Raw genomic sequence first — 17146 nt, forward strand, 5'->3', positions numbered from 1 at the left:
CCATTATATTTAAGGGAACATGGTAAATAATTTACTTCCTCCAAGGCTGGATAAAAATAGATACAAAAAAGTTTCTTTTCTTGAAAATGGATACATTTATTATGTACAGAGTAATCAACTCCTTTGTACAAATAGGGTTGCTCTCCTATGAATTCTTTTCTACTTCCTGATATCACGATAATATAAGATATTTACAGTACTAGAGACATGGCTTTCCAGTTAAGACAAGTTCATTCCCAGGAGCTAGGTAAGATTTTTGACAACTTTCTAGAATTCCTGGTATGAGAAGATCTGGTCTCAGAAAGACCAGACGATAAGGTCTGGTCTTCATGGAAACTAGAAAGGACGGGCTCATCAAAAACACAAAGACAAACTGTTATCACATAATGGAAATTAAAACAAATTCTTAAATATGTTTATTCATGAATGTTTTACTTATATAAGAATTCATTACTGAACTCAGGTGTTGAGGCAACTACAGGCTTATCTATAAATGTTTTCTTCATCATGAATTCTTTCATGTAACAGAAATCAAACACATACATTTGAAGTCAGAGAAATGAATACTTCTCAGTTGATGGTATCATTTGGGAATGTTTAAGAAATGTATCCCTGCTGGAGAAAGTATGTTACCACATAGGTTACATTAATAAGGTTTCTCTAGAGTGTGAGCTCTTTTATGTATTAGGGGATGACTGTTACATGCAAAGGCTTTACCACATTGCTTACATTCATATGGTTTCTCTCCAGTATGTGTTTTTTTATGTCATAGGAGATTACTATTATGTCAAAATGCTCTATCAAATTGGTTACATTCATAATGTTTCTCTCCAGTGTGCATTCTTCTATGTAGATGGAGATTATTATGGCATGAAAAGTTTTTCACACGTTGGTTACATTTATAGGGTTTCACTCCAATAAGTGTTCTTGTTCAAGATAACTCTTACATGAAAAGACTTTATTATGAGACTGGCTTACCTTCATAAGGTTTTTCTCCAGGATGTGTTCTTTTTGTCTTCAGAGACTACTCTGAAATGCATAGACTTTATAGACTACTCTGAAATGAATAGACTTTATCACTTTGGGTACATTCATAAGATTTCTCTCCAGTGTGAATTTTTTTATGTACTACCAGATGACTGTTCTGTGCAAAGGCTTTATGACATTCATTGCATTCATAAGGTTTCTCTACAGGGTGAGTTCTTTTATGTCTTAGGAGAACACTGTTATATGCAAAGGCTTTACCACATTGGTTACATTCATAAGGTTTCTCTCCAGTGTGAGTTCTTTTATGTCTTAGGAGAGCACTGTTACATGCAAAGGCTTTACTACATTCGTTGCATTCATAAGGTTTCTCTCCCGTGTGAGTTCTGTTATGTAATAGGAGTGTACACCTCTGTGCAAAGGCTTTACCACATTGGTTACATTCATAGGGTTTTTCTCCAGTGTGAGTTCTGTTATGTACTAGGAGAGTATACCTCTGTGCAAAGGTTTTACCACATTGGATACATTCATAAGGTTTTTCTCCAGTGTGAGTTCCTTTATGTCTTATGAAATCACTGTTACATGCAAAGGCTTTACCACATTGGTTACATTCATAGGGTTTTTCTTCAGTGTGATTTCTTTTATGTCTTAAGAGATTACTGTTACATGCAAAGGCTTTATCACATTGGTTACATTCATAACGTTTTTCTCCCGTGTGAGTTCTTTTATGTTTTAGGAGTTCAGTGTTAGATGCAAAGGCTTTATCACATTGGTTACAGTCATAAGGTTTTTCTCCAGTGTGAGTTCTTTTATGTCTTAGGAGATGACTGTTCTGTGAAAAGGCTTTACCACATTGGTTACATTCATAACGTTTCTCACCTGTGTGAACTCTTTTATGTATTAGGAGAACGTAGTTGGATGCAAAGGCTTTACCACACTGGTTACATTCATAGGGTTTCTCTCCAGTGTGAGTTCTGTTATGTAGTAGGAGCTTTTGGTTAGAAGAAAAGGCTTTACCACACTGGTTACATTTATAAGGTTTTTCGCCAGTGTGAGTTCTGTTATGTACTAGGAGAATATACCTGTTTGCAAAGGCTTTACCACACTGGTTACATTCATAGGGTTTCTCTCCCGTGTGAGTTCTGTTATGTAATAGGAGTGTACACCTCTGTGCAAAGGCTTTACCACATTGGTTACATTCATAAGGTTTTTCGCCAGTGTGAGTTCTTTTATGTATTAGGAGACCATAGTTGTATGCAAAGGCTTTACCACACTGGTTACATTCATAGGGTTTCTCTCCCGTGTGAGTTCTGTTATGTAATAGGAGTGTACACCTCTGTGCAAAGGCTTTACCACACTGGTTACATTCATAGGGTTTTTCTCCAGTGTGAGTTCTTTTATGTCTTAGGAGATCACGGTTGCATGCAAAGGCTTTACCATACTGGTTACATTCATAAGGTTTTTCTCCATTGTGAGTTCTTCTATGTGTTAGGAGATGACCATTATTTGCCAAGGCTTTACCACATTGGTTACTTTCATAACGTTTCTCCCCAGTGTGAGCTTTTTTATGTATTAGAAGAGTACTGTTACCTGCAAAGGCTTTACCGCATTGGTTACATTCATCAGATATCTCTCCTATATGTGTCCTTTTATGTCTTAGGAAATGACTGTTATGTGCAAAAGCGTTACCATATTGGTTTGATTCATAGCGGTCCTCACGAATATGCTTACTTTCATGTGTGTGGGGACTCCTGTGATGTGTAAAGACTTCGTCATATTGAGTATCTTCAGGGGGTTTGTCTCCACTATGACTATTTTCATACCTGCAAAGATAATTGATACATATGAAAACTTTACCACATTCATTACACTGATGAATCTAATTGTCCATGTCACTTAATTTTACAATTTGGTGTAAAGATAAATAGGAATTACATCTTAGTTTTTATCATTATTTTCACATTCACGGTTTTCTCCTTCTCTAGGGGGTGTTTTGTATATTTGAAAATACCTGTGATGGTGAAAATATTTGTCACCTTGCTCACATTTATACTATACTTTCTTACTTTATTCTATAAGATGTTTTACCACATATTTGTACAAAACTGCAAGACCTCAGAGTTTTAACTCACTGATTGGGTTAATAAATTTCCCTATACTGCACACCACGGTAAATTGGCAAAGTTAACTGTGAGAAACAGAATAATTTATATATTCCTAAAACTACATTTTCTGAAGTGTGATTTTTGTGAGAATTCCTAATGAAGTTGAATAACCAGTTAATTGATGTTGTTGTAATATTATGTGAAAGTGTGTCTGTGTATTGGAATGCTGATTGCTGAGACAGCAGAAAGCTAAGTGCTGAGCAGATTGCATAATTCTCTTTTTATGGTCCATCACCTGCCCTATATTTCGTAAACATTTGTCCTTCCCTATATTGGAAATAATAAAAAGCTGACAACTGATAGCAAGGCACAAAATGGAAGGCAGAACTTCTGAGTGAGAGAGGTTTGCTGGAAAGAAGAAAGCAAATGACAGGCGATTCACCAGCAGGACAGAAGGGTTAAGAGATAGACATGAAGATGAACAAAGAGGTAGTGCTGCCCATGCAGCAGGACACTGTATTAGGTTTATTTGTGTTAGGGAAAAAGAGGGTTCAGAATCCAACCAGGTAAATTACCTAAGCTTTAAAATATAAAATAGTCTCTGCATTATTATTTATACTGCTTGCATCTCTGAATAGCCCATATAAAGCATAATAGGTATCCCCATTTAAACATCTACTAATAATGGGGACTACTATTTATTTTAGTTGTTTTGAGTGGTATATTGTTTCTTTCAATATATCTATGACTTGTATTCATTGTGATATATGATATCCCTATTAAAAGAAGAATAATAAATGACATGGTTTCATGTTGCATTCACACATTTGATTTTTGTTCATTATAGATATGTGCTATAGGGATTATGGTTTTTCCACAACAACATTCCTGACTCTAAAAATCTGTCCTTCTCACAAAGCTTAGCAACATTATTACAAGTGTATGAGTAACCCCAGCTTTACTATGGACTACTTTAGTACAATGTTTTCTACATACTTTCAGCAACTATTTACTGTGAATACCTTTAGCAATATCTGAGTTGTAGGAAACTAAAGAAATGCAGCTCCACCTCATAGCGCTAACAAGGCTATGATTTAAATGTTGATCTTGCATGAGGTATGGTTTCCTTGCATTCTTAGAGGAGTGCCTTGCAAACACACATCAAATACCTAACATGGAGGTAAATAGTTTAGTAACAAGTTAGTAATCATCAGTAAATATACTTAAAACATTCCATTTACACTGTCCCTTTTCTTTCAAATTTCCAAGACACATTAACATTTTCTCAGAACCATATTCATATCAGCTTACACATGAAAATTACCTTATATGTCTTCTAGAACTCTGACAATGCTTTTCAATATTATGATCTTCCCAACTGTAGCCTAAAATACAATACCAGAAAATGTATGTTTTATTATTGGAAATAAGGCAAAATTTAGGTCATAATCTATGATCAATCAAAGAACCATTCACTTTAGTCTTCCTCATGGGCAAGTGAAATTACAGAAGTACATCAATAATAAATAAAGAGTTCCTCCCTCATTTTAAAAAGTAAAGATAATTCACTCTCATACCTATAGCAGTGAGATTCCTGTAGGTCTCCAGCATCACATCTTGGTAAAGATTCCTCTGGGAAGGATCCAGCAAAGCCCACTCTTCTCGAGTGAAGTTCACATGCACATCATTGTAGGTCAATGCATTCTAAAATATTCACACATGTGTACAATAGAAAGCATGAAACGAACAAAGTATACTGGAAATGTATACTTCATTTACAATATTTTCATTGAATTCTGGCATTTCTACTTATTTTCTGACACACAGGTTCTAATGTAATCACGAACTCTTTTTAGGAGGAAACTGAATAGTGAGGTTCACCTCTCTAATTTATGCATCTTTTCAGGAGGATATAGCCTTGCAAGAGAAATGCCAATTCACAGAAATAAAGAGAGAGAGAGTAAACACTAACAGTAATGAGCCCATATCAGATAAATAGTATGAACAATCCCTAACTAAAATAACAATGGACAAGCTGGGTGTATTTTCTCAAGTCTTTTATTCCAAGAACACTCAGGAGACAGGCCCAGGAGTATTTCATAGAGCTGGATGCTAGCCTGATTTATGCAGTAAGTTCCAGGACAGTCAGGGGTATGTAATAAAAACCTGTATATTCTGTAAAAATTAATCAACCAAATAAAAAACATAGAGATACCTCTGTGAACACTACACCAACAGCTCAGACAATAAGATCAACAATTAACAAAGGGACACATGAAGATGAAAATCACCTGGAAGGTAAACAACTCCATCAATAGAACAAATGATAGCATATGGACTGGGAGAGGACCTTCACCAACCCTATCTCTAACTGAAGGATAATATCTAAAATAAAGAATTGAAGAAATTAGACACCAACAAACCAAATAACTCAATTAAATCATGGCATAAAGAACTAAACAGACAACCCTCAACAGAGGCAGTGCTAATAGCTGAGACCCACTTAAAGATATGTTCGTTGTCCTTAGTCATCAAGAAAATGCAAATCAAAAGGACTCTGCATTTTGAGCTTACATTTGTCAGAATGGCTCAGATCATGAACTCAAGGGATAGCACATGGTGGTGAGGATGTGGAATAAGGAAAACACACCTTCAGTGCTGGTGAGAATGAAAACTTAAACAACCACTTTGGAAATACATCTAGACATTTCTCAAAAACTTTACAACAGTCCAACATCAATACCTATATACCTGAAGAGCTATACTACTCCGGGGAATATACCCAAAAGATGTTCTACCATAACACACGGACACTTGCTCAACTATGTTCATAGCAGATTTATTTGTAATAAACAGAAACTGGAAAAAAACTTAGATGTCTTCTGTTGAAGAATGGATAAATAAAATGTGATACAGTTATACAACTGAATACCGATTAGCTATTAATAACAAAGACTTCATGCAATCAACCAGAGAATGGATGGAGCTAGGAAAGATTTTTCTGAGTGAGGTAACCCAGACCCTGAAAGACCCACATGGTACCTACTCACTCATAAGTGGAAATTAACCATAAAGTACAGGATAACCATGGAACAATCCACAGACCCAGAGTGTCAAGGAGAGCAAAGGGAGGATGTAGGAAACTCACTCAGAAGAGAAAATAAGATAGGTATCTGAATTAAATGGAGGGAAGGAATAGGGTGGGAGAGGGAGTGAGGAGGATAATGGGAATGGACATCAGCTTTGGGGAAAGTAGAGGCAAGGAAGGAATGAAGAGAGAGAATAGAAATCAGGGTGGGTGAATTTGGAGGTCATGGGAGGCCCCTGGCAGGATACAGGTGTGGCCCTAGACGAGAAACCACAGCAGCATGGGTTACGGACCATGAAGTTACCAAATGAGAAATATAATATGCTCTATTAAATCTCAAAATTCAACATGTGGATGAAGATCAATTGAAGAACAGATTTGATATGTACAAATACCTACATTTCAGGTCATCAGCCAGTAATATAAAAACAAAACAAAATTACAAAGCTAGATTAAGATTCAGATGAATCTCTATGTCTGAGGCTTGCCTGATTTACATACCTACTTACAGTACACACAAGACGGGAGAAATTTTTTCTTCAAAAACAAAACCAACAAAATTAATAATATAAAACAATAGATCAATAGTCCCTTAGAAAATGGAAGCAGTAATTAAAAGTCTGCCAAACACACACACACACACACACACACACACACACACACGCCCTGGGCTAGATGGTTTTAGCATTGAATCATACCCGATTTTCAAACAAGAGTTCATACCAATATTCATCAAAGTATTTCACAAAATACAAACAGAAGGAACATTGCCAAACTCATTGTGATGGCAGTCACCCTGATACACAAACCAAAGTCTCAACAAAGAAAGAAAATTTCAGAGCAATCTCACTCTAGAACATAGAAAAAAACATATTCAATAAAATAATCACAAACCAAATCCAAAAATACATCAAATAGATACACGATGAACAAATAGGCATCATCTCAGGGATACCAGGATGGTTCAAAATCCATCAGTGTAATCCACCATATAAAAAAACAAACAACAAAATCACATGATCATCTCATTAGATGAGAAAAAGCCTTTCACAAAATCCAACACCCCTTCATGTTAACAGACTTAGAGAAATCAGACATACAAGGAATTGGGCACACATTTAACATAATAAAGGCAGTAAAAGGCAAGCTGAGAGCCAGCATTAAATTATTTGGAGAGAAACTTAAATTCCACTAATATGAGGTACAGGACAAGGATGCCTACCCTCTCCATATCTTTTCAATATACTACTTAAGTCCTAGCCAGAGTAATACCACAACTGAAGGTGATCAAAGAGATACAACTTGGAAAGGAAGAAGTCAAAGTATCACTATTCACACATGATATACTAGTATACATAAAGACCCAAGAAATTCTACCAGAGAATCCCTACAATTGATATATACTTTTGACAAATAGGCTGGGAACACATTTAATGAAAAAGATCATTAGGCCTTCTGCTTACAAATGAAAAATGGGCTGAGAATGAAATTTGGGAAACAACACCCTAAACAGTAGCCACAAACAATATGAAATATTTTGTAGCAACTCTAACCAAATGAAAGACCTCTATGACTAGAATTTCAAGTCTTTAAAGAAAAAAACTGAGGAAGATATCAGAAGATGGAAAGCTCTCCCAAAATCATGGACATGTAGGGTTAATATAGTAAAACAGCATTCTTAACAAATGCAATGTACAGATTCAGTCCATTTCCCACCAACATTCAAACATAATTCTTTAAAGATCTGGAAAGAGCAAACAAACTTCATATGGAAGTTTGAAGTTTGAAGTTGTCATATGGAAAAATAAAACACCCTTTTGAGCAAACCAATCCTGTACAATTAGAATAAGGACATAGAAATAAACCGACACTCCTACTGAAACTTTACTTTCAACAAAGACAAAACCATACAATGGGAAAATAACAGCATCTTCAACAAATAGTTGTGGTCTAACTGGATGTCTGCCTGTAGAAAAATGCAAATAGACCCCTTTGTATCCCCCTGAAGAAACTCAAGTCCAAGTGGATCAAAGACCTTGACATAAAACCAGAGCCTCTAAATCATTTAGAAGACAAGGTAGAGAAAAATCTGGAACTCATTAACATAGGAGACAATAGAACAAATCAGCACAGACTCTGAGATCAACAATTAATAAATAGGATCTCAAGAAACTGAAAAGCTTCTGTAAGTCAAAGGACATTATCAAAAGAAAAAATGGCAGCCAACAGATTGGGAAAATAACAACACCAACCCTACATCAGACAGAGCAGTAAAATCCAAAATATACAAAGAACTTAAGAAATTAAACACCAACAAATCAACTAATCCAATTAACAAATGGGGTTCAGAGCTAAACTGGGAATTCACCACAGAGGAATCTCGAATGGCTGAGAAGCACTAAAGGAAATCATCAAAGTCCTTAGTCATCAGAGAAACAGAAATCAAAATGACTCCAGGATTCCATCTTACACTCGAATGGCTAAGATCAAAAACTCGAGTGACAACACACGGTGGTGAGGATGTAGTAAAAAGGGAACATTCCTCCAACTTCTCTGGAAATCAATCAATCTGGTGCATTCTCAGAAAATTGGGACTAGTTCTACCTCCAGACCCAGCTATATCACTCCAGGGAATATATCCAATAGTTGTTCCCTTATATTATATAACAAGGACACTTGTTCTACTGTGTTCATAGCTGTTTATTCATAACAGCTAGAAACTGGAAACAACCTAGGTGTCCCTCAAATCTAGAAGAATGGATAAAGTACTTCTGGCACATTTACACAATGGAATACTAACCAGTTATTAAAAATAAGAAATCATGGAAACTGCAGGCAAATGGATTGAACTAGAAAAAAATCATCCTGAGTGAGGTAACACAGACACAGATAAAAACACATAGTATGTACACATTTATGAGCAGATATTAGACCGCTCATACAGGATAACCATACTACAATCCACAGACCCAAAGAAGCTAAATAACAAGGAGGGTCCACAGGAGGGTGCCAGAATATCACTCAGAACAGAAAACAGAATAGACAGCAGAATTGGATGAAGAGAGGGAACTGAGCAGAAATTTTTTTTCTATTTGTGAAGAATAAGAATAATATACTTTTTATTGCATTTGTATTGAATTTGTGAATAGCTTTCAGTTGAATGGTCATTTTTAAGATTTTATCTTTATCAATCCAGGAACATGGGATGTCTTCTCATTTTCCAGTGTCTTTCTAGATTCCTTAAGGTGTTTGAAGTTCTCATTGTAGGTATATTTTTTCTTTCATCTGTTTATTACTAGATATTTTACTTTCCTTCAGACATTTCTGAATGTATGTTCAAGATCTCCTTTGAATGTTTGATGTTGGTATATACAAAAGTAAATAGATTTGTGTACGCAGATTCTGTATCCTGTCACATAGGTATACTTTTTAATCATTTCAAAAATTTTTGTGATAGAATTTTGGGGAATTTTAATGCATATTATTACATCATCTGCAAAGAGTGATAGTTTGAATTCTAATTTTCCTATTTATATTTCTTTACTGCTTAAACTAACACTTTGAGCAAAATATTGAAAAGGACTGGGGGTGGTGGACATAGATGACAAACTTCTGACCTGAGTAAACTTGCCTGGACCTTTTCTCCATTAGGGATGATTCTGGATGCAGGTTTCTCACCTATAGCTTTTATTATGTTCAGAGGTGTTGCCTCTAGCCTTACAACTTTTGAAACTTTTATGATAAAGGCATGTTGGATTTTTTTCAAAGATTTTTGTTGTTTTTCTGTTTAAAATCTTGACATGTTCATGTGATTTTTGTTTATACATCATTTATGTGATTTTTATATTTATTGACGTATGTTGTGCCATATCAGGGATAAGAAATTTGTTCAGAGTGGATAATAGTTTTGATGTATGCCTGTATTCTCTTTACAAGAATTTCATTAGAATTGAGTCTATTTTTATTAATTAATTTATTTTTCAATAAATTAGTTTAATCACTTTGTATCCCCACTATCCCACTCCATCATCCCCTCCCAATCCTACCGTCCCTCGCTTATGTCCTCCCTTTTCCCACCACAAGACGACTAATAGGGGAGGTCTTCCTCCCATCCCTAGATGACCCTAGCCTATCAGCTCTCATCATGACTGGCTGCATTGTCTTCCTGTGTGGCCTGTTAAGACTAAAGTCCCATTAGGGGGAGGTGATCAAAGAGCCAGTCACTGAGTTAATGTCAGACAGTCACTATTCCCCTTTCTAGAGAACTAACTTGGAGACTGAGCTGTCATGGGCTACACCTGTGTAGGGGTACTAGGGATTCTAGGTTATCTTCATGCATGGTCCTTGGTTGGAGTAGAAGTCTCAGAAAAGACCCATATGCCAAGGTTTCTTGGATCTGTCATTCTCCTTGTGGAGATGTTGTCCCCTCCAGGTCTTCCTACCTCCCCCTTCTTTTGTAAGATTACCTCCTCTGTGCCCAAAGTTTGGCTGAGTATCAGCACCTGCTTTGATATCCTGTCGGGTATAGTCTTCAGAGGCCCTCTGTGGTAGGGTCCTGTCCTATAGCCTGGTATCTCTCACTTCCAATGTCCATCCCATTTGCCATTCTGAGTGAGGATTGATCATCTAAACCAGGGTCCTCCTTCTTGTTTAGCTTCTTGAGCTGTACACATTTCAGTATGTTTACCATGTATTATATGTCTAAAATCCACTTACAAGTGAGGATATGCCATGTGTTTCTTTCAGTTTCTAGGATACCTCCCTCAGTCAAGATGAGCATTTCTAGGTCCCACCATTTGCTTGCAAATTTTATAATTTTTATAATACCTGAGCAGTATTCCATTGTGTAAATGTAACACAATTTCTGTGTCCATTCTTTAGTTGAGGGACATCTGGATTGTTTCCAGATTCTGACTTTTACAAATAAAGCTACTATAAACATGTTTGAACAAATACCCCTGTTGTATTCTTGAGCATGTTTTGGATATATGCCTAGGAGTGCTATTGCTGGATCTTGAATTAAGAGCATTCCTTTTTCTCTGAGAACATGCCAGATTGATATCCAAAGCGGTTGTTCAAGATTACATTCCCGCCAGAAGTGGAGGAGGGTGCCCCTTTTCTCCACATCCTCTCCAGCATGTGCTGTCAATTGAGTTATTGATCTTAGCCATTCTAATGGCTATAAGGTGAAATCTCAGGGTTGTTTTGATTTGCATTTCCCTGATGATTAAGGAAGTTGAACATTGCTTTAAGTGTTTCTCTGCCATTCAATATTCCTCTATTGAGAATTCTGTTTAGCTCCATTCTGTTTACTATATTTTTAATTGGATTATTTTTGTTTAATTTCTTGAGTTCTTTATATATTCTGGATTAGCCCTCTGTCAGCTATCGGGTTGGTGAAGATCCTTTCCTAATCTGTAGGCTGTTGTTTAAGTCTGATGACAGTGTCTTTTGTTTACAAAAACTTTTCAGTTTCATGAGGTCCCAGTTATTAACTGTTGCTCTTAGAGCTTGAGCTGTTGGTGTTCTGTTTAGGAAGTACTCTCTTATGCCAATGAGTTCAAGGCTCTTCAATGTATATGTAGGCTTTTTGTTATTTCTGGTGTTATTGAAGTCTAGTTTTAGGCCATGTGGTCTGATAGGATACAAGGGATTATTTTGATCTTCTTGTATCTCTTGAGGCCTGTTTTGTGCCCGATTATATGGTCAATTTTAGGGAAAGTTCCATGAGGTGCTGAAAAGAAGGTAAAAGAAGGTATACTCTTTTGTGTTTGGGTGAAAAGTTCTGTAGACATCTATTAGGTCCATTTGATTTAGGACCTTTATTGTCATTACTTCCCTATTTAGCTTCTGTCTAGATGATCTGTCCCTTGGTGAGAGTAGAGTGTTGAAGTCTCCCAATATTAAAGTGTTGGGATCGATGTGTGGTTTAAGCTTTAATCATATTTCATTCGCAAATGCAGGTGCTCTTGATTTGGGGGCATAGACATTCAGGGTTGTAATGTCCTCCTGGTGGATTTTTCTTTTGATGAGAATGGATTGCCCTTCATCATCTTTTTTGATTAATTTTGGTTGAAAGTCTATTTTATCAAGGATATTGGCCTGTGGTTTTCTTTTTGTGTAGTTTTAATGGGTTTGCAAATGACAGCAATGCTGGATTTCTAGAAAGGGGTTTCACAGGCTCCTTCTGTTTCTTTTCCTTTTTTTTTCTTTTCTTTTCATGATAGTTTAAGAAGGATTATTGTAGCTCCTTTTTGAATGTCTGGTAGAATTGTGGTGTGACTTCATGTTAAGCAGACACACCCAAGTGGAGTAGATGATTAGAAATAATCAAATTCAGAGCTGAAATCAATGTATTAGGTACAAAGAAAACAATTCAAAGAATCAATGAGACTAACAGCTGGTTCTTTGAGAAAATCAACAAGATAGACAAATCCTTAGCCAAACTAAGTAAAAGGCAGAGAAAAACTATCCAAATCAGCAAAATCAGAAATGAAAATGGGAACGTAACAACAGACATTGAGGAAATCCAAACAATCATTAGGTCTTAATACAAAAGCCTATATGCCATAAAATTTAAAAAGCTAAATAAAATGGACAATTCTCTTGATAGATTCCATTTACCAAAATTAAATCTAGATCAGGTAAATAAATTGAATAGTCCTATATCTCCCAAGGAAATAGAATCAGTCTTCCAAAAAAAGAAAGCCCAGGGCCAGATGGTTTCAGCGCAGAATTCTACCAGACATTCAAAGAAGAGCTAACCCCAATTCTCTTCAAACGAATTCACAAAATAGATACAGAAGGAACATTATCAAACTCATTCTAGGAAGCCAGTCACATTGATACCTAATCCACACAAAGATCCAAGAAAAAAAGAGAACTTCAGACCTATCTCTCTTATGAATATTGGTGCAAAAATACTCAATAAAATACTTGCAAACCACATCCAAGAACACATTAAAGATATCATCCACCATGTCCAGGCTAGAGCAGTAAGAAAACTAAAGGAGATCAAGGGGATACAAGTCAGAAAGATACAAGTCAAAGTATCACTATTCACAGGTGTTATGATAGTATACATGAGTGGACCCACAAATGCTACCAGAGAACTCGTACAGCTGATGAATACCTTCAGCAAAATTGCTGGATATAAAATTAACTCAAAAAAATCCGAAGTCTTCCTGTATACAAAAGACAAGTGGGCTGAGATAGAAATTGAGGCAACAACAACCTTCCAGTATTCACAAATAATATAAAGTACATTGGTTTAACTCTTACCAAGAACGGGAAAGATCTGTATGAAAAAAAAACTTCAAATCTCTGAAGAAAGAAATTGAAGAAGATATGAGAAGATGGAGAGATTTTCCATGCTTATGGATCAGTAAGAATAACAGCAAAAATGGTCATCCTACCAAAAGAAATCTAGAGATTAATGCAATTCCCATCAAAATATCAACACTATTCCTTACAGACCTTGAAAGAACAATTCTCAACAACATATTAAAAAAAAAAAAGAATAGTTAAAACAACCCAGTATGATAAAGAACTTCTGAAGTTATCTCCATCCTTGATCTAAAGCTATACTATAAAGCAAGAGTAATAATAACGACATAGTACTGGCAGAGAAAAAGCCTTGTGGATCAATGGAATTGAATCAGATATCCAGAAATAAACCCACACACCTACAGACAGGCAGGACTAAAGCCAGAAATTTATACACTGAACCCCCACGCTATGTCCTTCTCCCTATCAAGCTACTTAAGACCTCCATCCCCCGGTACTACAGCATAGAATCTCTACTTCCCCTCTCAATAGACTACCATATCAGTGTTCTGTCTGAGAGAAAAATCCTGCTTTTGGAAATGCCTGTCTGCTCTCTTTTAAGTCCATGACAACTGCATCAATCCTGATCTAACAGACACTGCAACATGCACTGAGGAAAGCTGTAAATCATTGGTTCATATTTTAAAAGTTTTCATTTAACTAAGCATTTAAATGCAAAAAAAATTAATGGGTAGACTTCTAGATGTATAAAATCTAACAACATTAAATCAAGATGAAATAAATTATTAAAACAGACACATAACAACCAAGATAGAAATGGTAACTTAAAAATCTCTCAAAAAAAAAGAGAAAAGAAAAGCCTAGGTCTAGAGATTCAGCATGAATTTTACAAGAGTCGCAAATAACTCACTACAATACTCCTCAAAGTATTCCATAGAAGGGAAAAGGAAGAAACACTTCCATATTTTTGTTAAGACACCAGCAGTATTATCTTGATTAGAAAAAAAATCAACTTCTGAAAATTAATAACACAACCTAATATTGTGTTAACTAATTAATAATTCATGTTATAAAGAACTTCTATACAGGTACTCAGTTATTCATACAAGAGACAAACTCACTCACCTAATACATCATGACTGGAAGCCATGATTACAGACTATTTCAATATCAGTATCAAATATTACTGATCCCCATAATGCTAAATTATATAGTACACACTCACATTTCATCTTTTATTTACCTATCATTGACTGAATGAAAAGTTCAATTGACTTGCTCAACAATCATCTTGATATCCTACTTAAAGTTCATCTCCAAGATTCGTAAGTGTAAACGAGTCCTAGTTTATATCTTGTTGGTTTAAAACCCACACATTATACTCATCACTAACACACTGAGTTGCGGCCCAGGCTTATGAGTACTGTCTGTGTTCTAAAATTTATTAATGGAACCACAATTTTCGTTTCACATTCATCTTACCTTATTAATACTAAATCATCTGTGAAAGCAATTACTTTTCTGTTACTGCTGACTTGACGACAGGGTATTTATTGTCCACAAAAGGATCTTTTTATGGTCTTTTGTCATAAATACAGATTGTATTTTAGGTGAAATGGTTGCTTTGCAATATGAGGCCATAGTCTATATCTTATGTCATTGGACATATTCTATGAAATCATAAAAATTTTGGTTCTTGAACTTGCTATATTTTTACACTATGTACAATTGTATCTTACAGAATTTCATCTCACACTAGGAAATCATTTGTTGAAAAACATTCAAATTTAATGTCTTCAAATGAGTGCTTTCTGTCCCCAAATCATGTAATATATACACATACACTTTGACAGAATCTATTTCCATTTTAATTTGTACTTGCAAATATAAGATGAAAATGTTTTATAGGTTTGAGGATAGTAATTACTTAACAATAATATAAGATCCTGATGCTTCGCTTGCTTATGAGTGAGGCTTACCTGACATGGAAGAAGCCAGTCCATGTTTCTGTCTTCTTTAGGTCCCATTTCAATTTTGCTCAGCAGCATTTTATGGAGGGCATGGGACACTGCATACACTGCATTCCGTATTGAATAGCTGGGCTCAGAAACGGTCACCACATCATTTTCTTCTGGTTTAATCTCTATAGAAATTGGGTATGTGTCATGATATATAGCATAGCAGGAGATGAGCAATCAAACCTGTCAATCCAGAATTTATGGAAGTAAAAATCTCCTGGGTAGTGGGAGGCTGTAGAAGACTAGAGATAGTTCATTAAGCCAGGGATAGCTCTTGTTTTCGAATATGAGAAGCTTCCTCTGAAAAAGTTCATCAAGTCATTCCTATTTGATAGGGACTCAAAATAAAATGTATTGGTTTGCCATGTTCTACACCTTCCTTCTGGTTGAAAATAATTTATTTACCATGTGGAAAAACTTCAGTTACTTATGTGAGTACAGAATACCTGCACTTTTACCTGTGTATGTTGGTTCAAATTCAGGAATTCAACACCAAATAGTACCCAAGTTTTAATTAGCTGTTGTTTTTCTGCAAAGCCACACAGATTTCTTTCGTTCTTTCCTTCCTTTTCTTTCTTCTCTCTCTCCTTCCTTCCCTCTTCTTCCTCCTCCACCTCTTTTTTCTCTTTGCCCATATGTATATGCCCTCAGCCCAGCAGAGGTGGCCAGATCCTTTTGAACTGAGTCCCCAGCACCCTAACAACTAAGCCCAGTGCACCTTACCTACTCAACCCCCAGCCCCCTAAAAATTATTTATAGGATTCTCCCTGCTCGTGCACCCGCAGGCCAGCAGAGGGCGCCAGAACAACCAATACAAGGTCGTGCACAGCCTCACCTCGGGCGGGGTGCACCCATCTACCCCAGGAAGCATGCAGGCCTGGAGGGAGCAGAGGACTGTGTTCTCGTCCCGCCAACACCCTGCCTGCGGTTCTGCTCCACATAAGAGCCGCTCAGGGACTCCAGGCGGATGGATGGATGGAAGGCCAGGGGTGGACAAGGGAAGGAGGCAGGGAACCCCCAAATCCCTCCTACTCCCCTTCCTCCCCGCCTCCACCCCACGTGTGAGCAGGACTATGAATTCATAATTGCTTGAGATAAGAAGATTGCGGACCTGGGAAAACCGTTCCGGGTAGCAGCGCGTCGCTGGCGGAAGTCCCGCCCCTTATGGCTTCGCTTCCAGATCCGCCCCGCAGAGAACAGAGACTTCCGGGCTCGGAGGCACCGAGGCCGCCCTACCATCTCCCTGGCCTGGGCTGTAAACACAAACCCTCTACTTACAAACAGACCTTTATCCCTTCGTTTCTCACTTCGGAGATCTTGCTGGTCACGGAAGTCCCAATGGTCCAAGATACATAGCCTCAGAGACCCACCAGCCTGAGAACTACAAACATGGCTTCGGAGCAAGGACTTCCGGGATTGTATCGGAGAACTATAAAAATGGCGTCCACGTGGCGCAATGCATTCTGGGATTGCTCGTAGTCCCGAGTTTGATTCCTTCCCTGTCCGTTGCCTGGACCGTGGACCCTGAGTCGCCTACAAATCCCAAAATCTCATGCGCGCTGTTTCCAGCATTATAAACGCTGCGAGGCGGAGATGCGCATGGAGAGACCCACGACGGGCCCGGCTTTTGTATCTCTCTGTCCGGGGTAGGCGTGGGTTGATGA

The 17146-nt window shown here is 37.0% G+C and overlaps 1 protein-coding gene across 2 annotated transcripts; it reads right to left on the minus strand.

The window, feature by feature from the left end:
* Positions 1 to 369: 369 nt before the first annotated feature.
* LOC132651063 (zinc finger protein 431-like) lies at positions 370 to 16782 on the minus strand. 2 transcript variants are annotated; one of them, XM_060376370.1, is made up of 5 exons: positions 16318 to 16493; positions 15444 to 15607; positions 4667 to 4793; positions 4414 to 4474; positions 370 to 2807 (listed from the first exon to the last, which is right to left on the minus strand). In XM_060376370.1, the coding sequence occupies exons 1-5, from the start codon at positions 16421 to 16423 to the stop codon at positions 1046 to 1048; spliced, it is 2220 nt and encodes a 739-aa protein (XP_060232353.1). In that variant the 5' UTR covers positions 16424 to 16493; the 3' UTR covers positions 370 to 1045. The 2 variants fall into 2 exon arrangements, with proteins under 2 accessions (XP_060232353.1, XP_060232354.1); XM_060376371.1 differs by lacking the exon at positions 16318 to 16493 and adding an exon at positions 16594 to 16782 and having other exon boundaries at positions 371 to 2807.
* Between the last annotated feature and the right edge of the window lie 364 nt (positions 16783 to 17146).

This window comes from Meriones unguiculatus (genome assembly GCF_030254825.1).
Source record: "Meriones unguiculatus strain TT.TT164.6M chromosome 13 unlocalized genomic scaffold, Bangor_MerUng_6.1 Chr13_unordered_Scaffold_39, whole genome shotgun sequence".
Lineage (NCBI taxonomy): Eukaryota > Metazoa > Chordata > Mammalia > Rodentia > Muridae > Meriones > Meriones unguiculatus.